The following is a 13,986-nucleotide window of genomic DNA, read 5'->3' as shown; positions in this document are numbered from 1 at the left end:
CTCTAATGTAGACAGGCCTTCCTTTAAAAGAAAACGTAAGTGTTCAATCTTAAAATCTAAAGGCTGGTTCCTCCGCAGCAGGAGGCTTAGAGGCAGCAGACTCCGTCCCAGAAAGTTCACCCTCTGAAGCCCCAGAGTGCGACTCATCGGATAACTGCGACAAAGCAGAGAAATCCAATAAACATGAAGACCACTGGGCAGAAGAGCTATGTTTAACCATCCACTTGCACTTAGCAGGGCGAGGTAAAGCGCAGAGGGACTCAGAAACCGCAGTTTTTAACTGCACACTAAAATCTGATGATAAAAGGCCCCCTCAAGCGTGCTACGGGAAGCTGCGTGTGTAGGAGGAGATTACTGTTGGGTATGCACCTCACGGGACGGCAAGTCCTCAGAAGTGGATGGCTCAGTGGTACTAAAGGGGATAACCTTCTTTGACCTAATAACATTGTCAAGGCATGTGGAACATAGTTGAGAGGGCGGGCATATCAAGGCCACCTCACAATATAAACAGGTATTACTATATACCCTACCTTCTAGTATCTCAGAATCCTCCATAGCTTAAGCTAATAACAGTAGGACACAGAAATTAAACGATTTTTATTTCTCAAAAAAAACAGCACCTTTATACTCCCAATGGCTGGGGTACTCGCCACCTCCTAGACCCAGACAAAACAGAGAGTCTTTTTCGACAACACTCCCAGTCACATGGTGCGCAAGGCAGGACCACCCCTGCTATGAGAAAAAACACGCCAAGCTACAAGCTGCGCAGCACTCAAAGTGAAAGTAAAAACCTGTACGTTCAGCCCTATAACAAACAGCCTATGAGCCCAATAAAATCTCACAAATACAGCAGCATAAAATCAAAGCATCACATTTGATTAAACCCTACTGTTCAAATTAAACCCCTCACGCGATATCCCCCTCAGGAGATATTAACCCAGGATTCTATTAGGATAAAAAGGAGCCACACTGTGACCCTGTCTTCTAACGTTTTCTTTCAACATATGTAAAAATGTAAACGATCTTGGGGGGCGGAGTCTGGCCGCGCTGGAAGATAGCCACACACTAGAAGGGCTCCTGCTTCCAAAACTGGCAAACAAGCTTTATATGGCACTAAATTAGATTAACTATCACTGAGTGGACCGAGATATCATCCCTGGCATCAGCCGTCTACCCTTGGAAGCAATTATTAGCCTGAAGGGAGCAGCCACCGCTACCGACCTCAAGATCCGGAGGAAAACCGAGGTTAGAGGGACCGCCTGTGTGGTCTGCACAAATAATCCAGAGTAAGGAGGCAAAGACTGTGCCCGTCGCGGGTGGGAGGCTGATCGCAAAGGCTCTGCACTTATTAGAGGTGAGGCTGCGTGTAGTTTGGTGATAGCGCCCACAAGTTCCAGGGGTATGATCATTAAGGGACAATGTTTCACAGGCTCTCTACCTGCACAAACGCATAGCCAGTGTTTGGTCATTAGGAACACAATCCCCAGAGACATAACAAAGTTTTTAAACAAAAATTTAAAAAAAAAAAAAAAAAAAAGTGGGTAATGCCTAATAAGAGATAGAGCAGGACTGACAGGTCAATAACCTCAAAGCCACTCTCCCAATATCTAAGGTAAATACCTAGGTAAATCTATAAATAGGGAAGAAATGGCACTGTCACAGACCCCTGTCTAAACACTGAAGCTCCTCACTCACCATATCTTACTAAAGAGGACATTGTAGACTTATCCTCTAAAGAAGACATTAGGGGTGTTATGCAGGAGATGAAAACTTTATTCGGGGACCTCAGAAAAGATATATCAGCACTAGATTCGAGGATACTCAAGGTTGAGACTAATGTCAACACCGCATCTGCCACCATAAAGCAGAATACCACTGTGCAGCAACATCACACAGACAATCTACAATTCCCAAATGATAAAATCGAGGACCTCGACAATAGAGGCCGCAGGAATAACCGATGAAAATGAAACACCCTCCTCCCAATCCTCATTCGGATAGCTGCTGAGAGCAGGAATCTTCTGGGTAATGTACTGTTTATAAAATCTGTCTTTGTCAAGACCTAAGAACATTTTATTCACACTTGACCTGCGGGCCACTGTTGTGACCTCCTGAATTTATAGAACTGATTACTGACATCCCTGTTGGACTGTTGCTCATATGTTCATAAAAAAAAGAAAAAAAAGAAAAAAAAGAAAAAAGTAATGATATAGAGGGCCTAGTGAGATATTGGTAAATTATTTGTTACTTTATTTACTGTTAGTTGTTAAGCTTAAAAGAGTTCTATGTTTGCCTGCTTATGTTTGAGCACAATTTGTTAGAGCCAACATGCTAGACATAGCTCGCACCCACGTCACAATGTACACACCCTTAGTGCACATGTATAAAGAGACTAATTAACCCTGAACAAATCACTTGCTCCAGTATAACCAACGGTACGCTAAACTGTTCACTTAGTAGGAGGTTAACACACCATTAGAGGGTGATGAATATTGAAAACATGCCTTGTTAAAAGTACACTATGCGGCTAAGCATTTCTTCTCTGAGACTTACTCACAGAGAGAGCTGTAATAAATATAGACCACCTAAAAACTACGCTCTTTGTAAAATATTCTTAGTGGTCGAATGCAAACAGTTAGGCACGAGTCATCACTTTACTCTACTTGCCATGCATCATCACGCTTAGAGTCCTGTTGACCACTTCGTCTTACCCTATCTCACATTATAACACACACCAGATAGATGGTTTTGTCCATCACATAGTCCAACTCACCAGTTTTCATAATACCTCAAATGCCAAAAGTTATCACACCCCAATTAAATAATTGGGGTGTTAATGTCTTTAATAGTCAACGCCAGTTATGGGGCTTTTCCCCTATTGTTGTTGTTACAGGTTTGAAACTGTTGAGCTACCGAGTTCTCGGTTATTTTTCTTTTTTCTTATATTGCTAATCTGTTAGTAAAGCTGTAACTTCTCTCATCTTACAGAGCAAGAGAGTTAAGTATCTAGCGTTTGAAAGATATTCAGATTGTTCTGTAAACTTAGTTATCCCTCTCCTTAGACCTCTCCTCCTCCTTTTACTGAGCCCCATCCTATCTTCTTTCCCCTTTTCCACTTCCGTATTTTTTTTTTATTTTTTTTTTCAGCCCTTAGCGATTATAATTATGCAGCCTAGGGCCAACAAGTTCCAAGACCATGGCATCAATATCACCACAATAAACGCTAAGGGGCTTAATAGTCCTGGCAAACGCTCTATCGTCTTTAGAGAGTTAGCTAAGCTACAGAGCCAAGTTATTCTAGTACAAGAGACCCATTTCCGGAAGGGAAGGGAACCTAAATGGTTCCATCCGCTGTACCCGAGGGCTGTGTTTGCCTCGGGGGCGAGCAAAAAAGGGGGGGGGGTGGGTATCATTTTCCACAAGTCGGTCCCTTTACACATGACCCAGGTCGAGAAGGACCCAGAGGGCAGATTTATAATTGTTATAGGAACACTATATGGACACTACATCACTCAGGCATCGGTGTACTCTCCTAGCTTTTCCCAGGGGCGTTTCATTAAAAAGGTTGCAGATCTCCTCTTGGAGCACTCTAGGGGGATAACTTTTATGGCAGGAGACTTTAACCTGGTGGCTAATCCCTCCGTAGACTCTTCGAGAGGCGTAACTTGCACCCCCTCCTCAACAATACAACAGGTTAACTCCACCCTCAGGGATGTGGCATTACAAGACACCGGGAGAACCTTACACCCAAACTCGAGAGATTACTCCTTTTACTCTATTCCCCATAACAGCTGCTCGAGGATAGATTACATCTACACAGACGCCAACGGCCTCTCAATCACACAAAGATGTGACATAGGCCACATTACCTGGTCAGATCATGCACCAGTTTCTTGCCTGGTTCATTGGCCTGACATCCCAGTTACAAACTACACATGGAAATTAGATGACACTCTATTAGACGATCCCTTAATTCTGGAAGACATACGCAAGTCACTAAAAGAATATTTCGAAATAAATACACTCCAACCCACTCCAATCATGACGGTATGGGAAGCTCATAAAAGTGTAATACGCGGAGCCCTCATTAAGCACAAAGCAAAACTTGATTGCCTCTGCGTTTCACAAATACTATTTCTCCTTATATAACATTGAGAAAGACTCAGAGTCAATGGGGGGCGAGATCCCACAGCACCGAAGGGTTGCAGAAATCGACTCATACCTCCAAGACATTGGATTACCAAATTTAACCAAAGAGGCCTCGGATTACTTAGACTACCCAATCACTAAAGAGGAACTAGCCCAAGCCATCAAAGATTCCCCTTCAGGGAAAAGTCCAGGCCCGGATGGCTTCACTATACCCTACTACAAAAAGTTCATAGAAGAAATATCTTGTCCCCTCCTTCAACTATTCAACAGCCTCAGAGATAACCCAAAATTATCAGGGGTCCTATTGGAAGCCCACATAACCGTTATTCTTAAGCCTGGTAAAACACCAGAGGTCCCAGAGAACTTTAGACCTATCTCCTTAATCAATGCGGACATGAAACTTTTGGCTAAAATAATGGCAAACCGCCTTAATAAATACCTCCCAGAACTAGTATCTAACGATCAGGTGGGCTTTGTCCCTGGCAGGGAGGCCAGGGACAACACCACCAAAGTTTTACAGCTGATCTCTCACGCCAGAACTTCAAACACTCGATTAGTGCTGTTCTCAACCGACGCGGAGAGGGCCTTCGACAGGGTTGATTGGCTTTTTCTGCGTTGGGTTATGGTAGCGATGGGTTTTGGAGACGCCTATTTAAATACAGTCTTCGCCCTCTACTCGAGTCCGAATGCCAGGATTAGAGTGAATAAGACATTATCCGAAATTTTTACCATCAGGAACGGCACCAGGCAGGGCTGTCCCTTATCCCCGCTTTTATTTGCCCTCTCAATAGAGGCCCTAGCACAAAAAAAAAAGCAGACAGAATCATAACATTACGGGGTTACAAATTGACCACACCGAGTATAAACAGGCACTATATGCCGACAATGTTCTCTATACCATCACAAATGCCGAAAAGTCTCTTCCTGAACTTCTGGGTGAGCTGGAAACATTTGGCGGTGTATCTAATTTTCTCCTTAACCTTAGTAAATCAGAGCTTTTAAATGTTAATACATGCCCCAAGATCATACAGACATTACATATAAAATGCAACATTAAAATCGCCAAAGAAAAATTAAAATACCTGGGAATACACCTCACCTCTGAACCTTCAGACCTCTTTAAGCACAACTATGGGACCCTCAAACATAATATTGCAGCCGACTTATCCTCCTGGAGTAATAGGCCTCTTTCCTGGCTGGAAAGGGTGGGAGTTATTAAAATGAATGTCCTCCCTAGGATCTTATATATTTTCCAAACGGTCCCCATTGCCCTCCCGGCTGGTTACTTAGACCAGCTCCAAAGATTGATCGAACAGTACGTATGGGCTAAAGTTAAGCCCCGCCTTCCCAGACGGACTATGTACTTGCCCAGGGACAGAGGCGAACTGGGCCTCCCTGAGTTAAAAACATACAGAAACGCAGTCATCCTACAGAGGATAGTCGAGTGGTCACATAATGTAGAACAGAAAGCATAGGTACAATTAGACAGGAAAAATTCTCAGGTATGCCAGAGAAAAAATCCAAGGAACCGCTAGAGCATCTATCAGAGCGGCCTGAGGATCTCTTGACCTTGATCTGTACTTTGGAACCTTGTCGTTTTTGATGAGACGCCATCAGATCCAACTCTGGAACCCCCCACCTGCGGGTTACCAGAGAGAACACTTCCGGATGGAGAGCCCACTCGCCGGGATAAAAAGTCTGCCTGCTCAGAAAATCCGCCTCCCAGGTGTCCACTCCTGGAATGTGGATGGCAGATAGGAGACAATCGTGAGCCACTTCCTTCATAGCCAATTCCCTGGTGGCTGATGTTGTCCGATTGGAATCTGATAAACCGGACTAAAGATAACTGAGGCCAAGCTACCAAGGCATTGACGATTGCTCTCAACTCCAAGATATTTATGGGGAGAGAGGACTCCTCCCAAGTCCACAGGCCGAGCTTTTAGAGAGCCCCAAACGGCTCGCCAGCATGATAGGCTGGCATTTGTGGTCACAATCACCCAGGAGGGTTTAAGGAAGCAAGTGCCCCGAGCAAAGTTCTCCTTTGAAATCCACCACGAGAGAGATAATCTTGTTAGTGGATCCAGATCTATCATCTGCGATTAATCTGAATGATCTCCGTTCCACTGACTGAGCATGCATAGCTGCAGAGGTCTCAGATGGAACCGAGCAACAGAAATGTCCATGGAAGCCACCATCAGACCAATCACCTACATGCATTGAGCCACTGATGGACGAATAACAGACTGGAGAGAAAGACAAGAAGCAAAGTTTTGATTTTGACGCCAGTCAGGAAAATCTTCATGGACCGGGAACCTATGATTGTCCCTGGGAAACACACTCTTGTAGCTGGAACTAGAGAACTCTTTTACAGATTCATTTTCCACCTGTGGAAATGTAGTAAAGACAACATCTCTGTATGAGATTTTGCTAGTAGAAAAGACGCCTGAACCAAGATGCCGTCTAGATAAGGCGCCACAGCAATTCCCTGGGATCTGATCACAGTCAATAGAGCTCCCAGAACCTTCGTGAATATTCTGGGAGCCATAGCAAGACCAAACAGAAGTGAAACAAATTAGAAATACTTGTCCAGAAAGGCAACCCGTAAAAACTGGTGATGATCTCTGTGAATGGGAACATGTAAATATGCGTCCTTCAGGTATATAGTTATGAACTGACCTTCCTGAAACAATGGAAGAATGGAACAAATAGTTACCATCTTGAAGGACGGAACCCTGAGGAATTTGTTGAGGCACTTTAAGACTAGGATTGGACGAAAAGTTCCCTCCTTTTTGAGAACCACAAATAGATTTGAATAGAATCCTAGACCTTGTTCCTCTAGAGGGACTGGAACAATAACTCCCAGGGAGGATAGGTCCTCTATGCAATTTAAGAAGGCCTCCCTCTTTACCCAGTTTGAGGATAGTCTTGACAGGAGTAATCTGCCCCTTGGAGGGCAATACTTGAATCCTATTTTGAAACCCTGGGATATTATGTCAACAGATCTGGGACATCTCGTATCCAAGTCTGTCGAAAAAAAAACAAAAGCCTGCCTGATACAAAAATCGGATCGGTTGCAGACCCTTCATGCTGATTTAGAATCAACAGAAGTTTTCTTGTTTTGCTTTCCCTTATTCCAAGGCTGGATGGATTTCCAAGAGGACCTGGATTGGTCTGGAAGAAAAGGAAGACTTCTGTCCCTTAAAAGTTGCAAAAAGAACGAAAATTAGATGTCTGACGACCTTTAGGTCTATTTTTCTTATCCTGGGAGGTAGGAAAGATCACTTTCCACCCGTAATCTCTGAAATAAGTTCCGCCAGACCGGGCCCAAATAGAGTTTTACCCTTGTAAGGTAAAGCCAGAAACATCAGCCGACCAAGATTTTAACCATAGAGCTCTGCAAGCTCGCACAGTGAAGCTAGACATTTTAGCTCCCAGTCTAATTACCTGAATGTTGGCATCACAGATAAAAAGGTATTTGCTAGTTTAAGAGCTTTGATTATATCTTGGATCTCCTCTACCATAGTCTCTTCTGAAATAAGATCAGAAAGGGCATCGGTACAATAAGATGCTGCTCCCGCAACCGTGGCAATACTTGCCGCAGGTTGCCACTGTAAACCCTGATGGATGTACTTTTTTTTTTTTTTTTTTAAAGTAAGCCTCCAGCTTCTTATCCATTGAATACTTAAAACAAATACTATCCTCTAAAGTAATGGTAGTTCTTTTAGCTAGAGTAGAGATAACTCCTACTTTAGGTACAGTGCGCCATGAGTCTCGAATAGAGTCAGCAACAGGAAACATTTTTTTAAAAAACAGGGGAAAAGAGGAAAAAGAAAACCCTGGCTTATCTCATTCTTAAGCTTTAACTTCAGACATTTTCCTAAGAACAATAAAAACCATCAGAAGATGGAGAATCATAAACTATCTAGTTTAGATAACGTCTTGGGAGTCGTCCAAAGTAGCTAGAACCTCTTTTAGTAACCGGAGGTCTTCAAGCTTAAGCTAAAATTAACCTCATCAGATTCTGAAGATTTCTCCGCCAAAGTGTCAGAGTCTGAAATTTCACCTTCAGAAGCAACTGAAGTATTCTCCTCAGACAATTGAGAAAGGTTGACCAGCGCAGATTTAGAGGGGTCAGAAGCCTTACTAGCGGACAAATGTTTAGATTTCCTTTTACACTTACCCGAAGAAGGGAAAGCTGACAAAGCCGCCGATACTGCAGAAGTAATCTGAGCGGCAAAATCCCCAGGTAAATAAACACCCCCAGGAGGTTAAGAGGACACAGAAGGCATAGTATGGGAAACCATTAAGGCTTGGGACGTTTGAGGAGAAAGCCGAGGCATGTCACACACAACATTATCCTGAGAGACATTTGGCTCAGAAGGGAGTAATTTGTCTTTAAATTTTAATGTTTTAGATAAGCATGAGGAACAAAATTGCATTGGCAAAACAATGAGCCTCTAAACATAGTAAGCACTTAACAGACAGACAGACTGATCTTACTCTGAATCCATAATTACAGAATTCAGCCAATAAATATTATTGTAAAAGAAAGTAAATTTTATTAGAAATTTAAAGAGCAATAAAAAGATCCTTCAAAGCAACCTCAGATTGCCTGAAGCTCCTACCAGACAACAGGATTGATACCCCACTAGTCAAGAAGCGAGACTTTCCTGTAATGATCTTCTCCTCTTACCACAGAGCAATCCGATGATGAGAAAAATGGCAAAAATTTAAAGCCGACAGAGCTCCACAATGCGATACACTACAACGCAATACAAGCTCACTAAGCAACGCTTCAATATACCGGAAGTGCAAACATGTGAGCGGATTGAAAAACTGTGCCACTGAGCGAGAAAAAGTAAACAGCTCAAAGTTTCTTTGACCGTTATCTAAATAAGCCTCTCTTAAGCTGATCTATGTCCGATTATATAAATATTCTAATATAGTGCCCTGCAATTCACTGAAACTACTCAGAATGCAGCATCTTTTCTCTATCGATCACAATAAAGATTAAGAGTCCCCCAGCCAAATCAATAAACTTTAAAGGGACAGTCAACACCAGAATTATTGTTGTTTAAAAAGAAAGATAATCCCTTTATTACTCATTCCCCAGTTTTGCATAACCAACACCGTTATAGAAATACACCTCTGTTATTTCAGTTCTTTTGACAGACTTGCATTTTAGCCAATCCGTGCTTACTCCAAGGTAACTTCAGGTGCATGAGCTCAATGTTATCTATATGAAACACATAAGCTAATGCCCTCTAGTGGTCAAAATACGTTCAGTTTAGAGACAGGCTTCAAGGTATAAGAAATTAGCATATGAACCTCCTAGAATTAGCTTTCAACTAAGAATACCAAGAAAACAAAGCAAAATTGGCGGTAAAAGTAAATTGGGAAGTTGTTTAAAATTGCATTCCCTATTTAAATCCTGAAAAAAAAATTTCGACTTGACTGTCCCTTTTAACCCCTTAATGACCACAGCACGTTTCCATTTCCTGTCCGTTTGGGACCACGGCTATTTTTACATTTTTGTGGTGTGTGTGTTTAGCTGTAATTTTCCTGTTACTCATTTACTGTACCCACACATATACCGTTTTTCTTGCCATTAAATGGACTTTCAAAAGATACCATTATTTTCATCATATCTTATAATTTACTATAAAAAATTTTTATAAAATATGAGGAAAAAAAAAAAAAAAAAAAAAAAAAAAAAAATGGAACACACACACTTTTTCTAACTTTGACCCCCAAATCTGCTACACATCTACAACCACCAAAAAAAAAAAAAAAAAGAAAAGCGCTAAATTGTTTCTAAATTTTGTCCTGAGTTTAGAAATACCCAATGTTTATATGTTCTTTGCTTTTTTTTGCAAGTTATAGGGCCATACATACAAGTAGCACTTTGCTTCAAAATTAGCGCTAGTTACATTGGAACACTGATATCTTTCAGGAATCCCTGAATATCCATTGACATGTATATATTTATATTTAGAAGACATACCAAAATGGGCCTAGATCAATACTTTGGGATATTTCATGCCACCATTTCACCGCCAAATGCGATCAAATAAAAAAAAATTGTTCACTTTTTCACAAACTTTAGGTTTCTCACTGAAATTATTTACAAACAACTTATGCAATTATAGCATAAATGATTGTAAATGCTTCTCTTGGATCCCCTTTGTTCATAAATAGCAGACATATATGGCTTTGGCTTTGCTTTTTGGTAATTAGAAGGCTGCTAAATGCCACTGCGCACCACACGTGTATTATGCCCAGCAGTGAAGGGGTTAATTAGGGAACATGTAGGGAGCTTCTAGGGTTAATTTTAGCTTTAGTGTAATAGACAACCCCAAGTATTGATCTAGGCCCATTTTGGTATATTTCATGCCACCATTTCACCGCCAAATGCGATCAAATAAAAAAAAAAAAAAACGTTAAATTTGTCACAATTTTAGGTTTCTCACTGAAATTATTTACAAACAGTTTGAGCAATTATGGCACAAATGGTTGTAAATGCTTCTCTGTGATCCCCTTTGTTCAGAAATAGCAGACATATGACTTTGGTGCTGCTTTTTGGTAATTAGAAGGCCGCTAAATGCTGCTGCGCATCACATGTGTATTATGGCTAGCAGTGAAGGGGTTAATTAGGTAGTTTGTAGGGAGCTTGCAGGGTTAATTTTAGCTTTAGTGTAGAGATCAGCCTCCCACCTGACACATCCCACCCCCTGATCCCTCCCAAACAGCTCCCTTCCCTCCCCCACAATTGCCCCCGCCATCTTAAGTACTGGCAGCAAGTCTGCCAATACTAAAATAAGTTTTAATTTTTTTTTAAGCATATTTACATATGCTGCTGTGTAGGATCCCCCCTTAGCCCCCAACCTCCCTGATCCCCCCAAAACAGCTCTCTAACCCTCCCCCTGTGCCTTATTGGGGGTCATCTTCGGTTCTGTCAATACAAAGTTTTTGCGTGTGTTTTTTTCTGTAATGTAGCTCACACACACACACACACCAACCCCCACCACCTGACTGATTTTTTTTTTTTTTTTACTTTTTATAGCCCTTTTTTTACCCAATTTAAATACATATTTTTCTGTAGTGTAGCGGTTCCCACCCGCTCCCTCTCCGTGCGCGCCCACGATCCCGCCCCCGTCCACATCACCAGGGCCATCGAAGACCGCCACCCGCCTCCCACACAGGCTCCCACCAACGAAGTAAGCCATGGATGTCCGGTGCAGAGAGGGCCACAGACTGGCTCTCTCTGCCTCGGATGGCTACAAAAGGTTATTGCAGGATGCCTCCATATCGAGTCATCACTGCAATAACCGGAAAGCAGCTGGAAGTGAGCAGGATCGCTTCCAGCTGCTTTCCACATCGAGGACGTGCAGGGTACGTCCTCAGGTGTTAACTGTTTGGTTTTTTGTTTGTTTTGTTTTTTGAGGACATACCCTGCACATCCTCGGTTGTTAAGTCTCTCACAGAACACCTTTAGCCCATACAGTGTTATATTCGTCCAAAGGATGTATCCTTAACTAATAAGGATTTCCATGTCCCAATTTGGATCCGTATGAGGATTTAAAAAAGGGACAGTCTAGTATAAATTAAACTTTCATTATTCAGATAGGACTTTTAATTTTATTACATGCTTTTTAAATCTCTTTTCAACACAAAGAGACAGAAAGTACACTTGCAGAAGGTGGTTTTTGTAGTAGTGTCTAATTACATGCAGTTATATGAAAATTGGTGTATACTGTCCCTTTAACTTTTGTAGAACTATTATTTACTTATGAATTTACCACCCTTGAGTCAAGGTTGAATATCTCCAACAATACTTAGGGTATGGAATATAAAGTGAAATGACAAAATCATATAAAAGAATCAAAAAGGATCTTTATAACAGATCACCTTCTCACCTCATCAAATGAATCATGGAAGCCAGATCTTTCACCTGCATGTGATCCCTTTGGAATATTTGAGCACGTGGATTCTTGTGGTAGTCAAACCAATCACCATACTTATCCACAAGGGCTGGCACTCCACTAGCATTAAAAACGGTCTCAAAATACCTGGGGGGGGGGGAAGAGGAAAAAATAAAATAAAAAAAAATAAAAAAAAAAAGGCATTCACACCTCATTTAAAATGTTGCTGCATGGGCATTTTTTGCAATAAGGAACATATTTTTTGTATGATTTATGTAAATGTGCTTTTCATTAGCATATTAGGGGGTTCTAAAGCAATAGAACCAGGATTTACTTATGCAAGAGCCACTCTTTTTTTTTTTAGTGCTTTAGTGTTTCTAATAACATTTCTTCCTGCCTTTCTCTGAGATTAGATAGTTGTTACTGTCTGCAGCTCTGCACATTGACAGATCTCATAAGTGCAAAGCTTCTTTTTGTTTATTTTAGACTACTGGTAGTTGAGTATATGCACATAATAGTTCTTACAATTACATACACATTTTATTAAAATGAAATCTCATGTAGACCAATACAAACCCCCGATTCATATGGTGATACACATGGATTAGAAATGTAAAATGCATCATTTTATTAAAATGAGTTACAATGTATAAATCTGCTTAGTATACTGCTGTGCCTTCTAGAAGCAGTATGCAGTGAATAGAACAAGGAAAAGATTATATAAATTAAATAGGCCTAGTTAAAACGGGTATAACACCATTTGTACATTATTATTGATTGGAGCTCTGATGAAGCCCCATTTCAGTTTGTATGTAGTGAAACGAACATGTCGTTGGCAAAAGTTTTGTTGAGAAGGCTTAATACTGACAAAGATGCAAACGCTTGTGCAAGTAAAAATTTTGAGGAGAAGTAAACATCAGCACTAACGAGGGAACCTATTTGGAGCAACAAATGGACAATAGGCAGGAAAAAACCTGTCCAAAATTTGCTTAAAAGCCAACAGGATTCTTGGACAAACAAGCAGCCACGAAAAATAAAAAGATGATGTCACACACCAGGCGCTCTATGGCAGATCGCATACTCTCTGGACGATTTTATCTGGACTTTAAAGACCTGTAACCGGATCAGGTGAGCAATCAGAGTGGAGCTACATGGGAAATCAGCAAGTCTGCGGCTAGTAGCAGCATCACTGATGGGTCTACTGAGGAATACAGGACGTATGAGGCTTTCCAGTGGAGGTGGTATGTGAAATCTTTAATGCCTTGCTTAAAGAAAATGATCTCTTTATGAACTGTTTAGAGCTAAAGAAAAAGTCATAAGTGATCTTAAAAAGAAGAGGCCTATAGACCTTGAGTGCGGTGAAAACCGCGGTCAGCAGGCGTAACACTCAGTGACTTTTTCCTATAAGTTCTCCGTGCAAGCTTCTATATTTATGAGGTGCACCTCTTTTCATAATTTATGGGACTACCTCTAAAGGAAACAAATGCTCATAAGCTTAAAGAAAATGTGAAACCATAGAGCTTATATTGTTAGAGATTTAAGCCTGCAACTCCTCTTAATGTGAATGCATCTTTATTTGCAGGATTGGTTTGCATCTTTACACCTTAAAGGACACTATGTGTTTAAATAGCGAGTTGGATGTGTTATAACTTGCTATGTTTTTGTAAATAAGTATTATGTTGGGGATGCAATAACTTGCTAATTTGAATGTAGCAATGAGTCTGTAGCAATTTCTGCACAGGTGTTTCTTTGTATCAAGTGGATGACTGTAAAAAATGAAAATAAATAGCCCACTGTTTCAAATTTAAAGAGTGCTGAATTCCCTTACTTTTGGAGCTAAAGGATGATTATCCCTTTGATCCATATCTCTTTCACATTTATTTTGATAATTATTTTAAGGGCCTGCACCAATTTC

General features: G+C 41.1%; 1 protein-coding gene across 1 annotated transcript in view; it reads right to left on the bottom strand.

The window, feature by feature from the left end:
- PLBD2 (phospholipase B domain containing 2) overlaps positions 1–13,986 on the bottom strand; it is a 55,745-nt gene that overhangs the window by 23,952 nt on the left and 17,807 nt on the right. Inside the window, 1 exon segment of the mRNA XM_053702147.1 lies at positions 12,066–12,218. Within this exon segment, the coding sequence (XP_053558122.1) occupies positions 12,066–12,218 (153 nt within the window).

This window comes from Bombina bombina, chromosome 2 (assembly GCF_027579735.1).
Source record: "Bombina bombina isolate aBomBom1 chromosome 2, aBomBom1.pri, whole genome shotgun sequence".
Taxonomy (NCBI): Eukaryota; Metazoa; Chordata; class Amphibia; order Anura; family Bombinatoridae; genus Bombina; species Bombina bombina.
The sequence above is the reverse complement of the archived record's forward strand: the minus strand, read 5'-3'. Positions and strand labels throughout refer to the sequence as shown.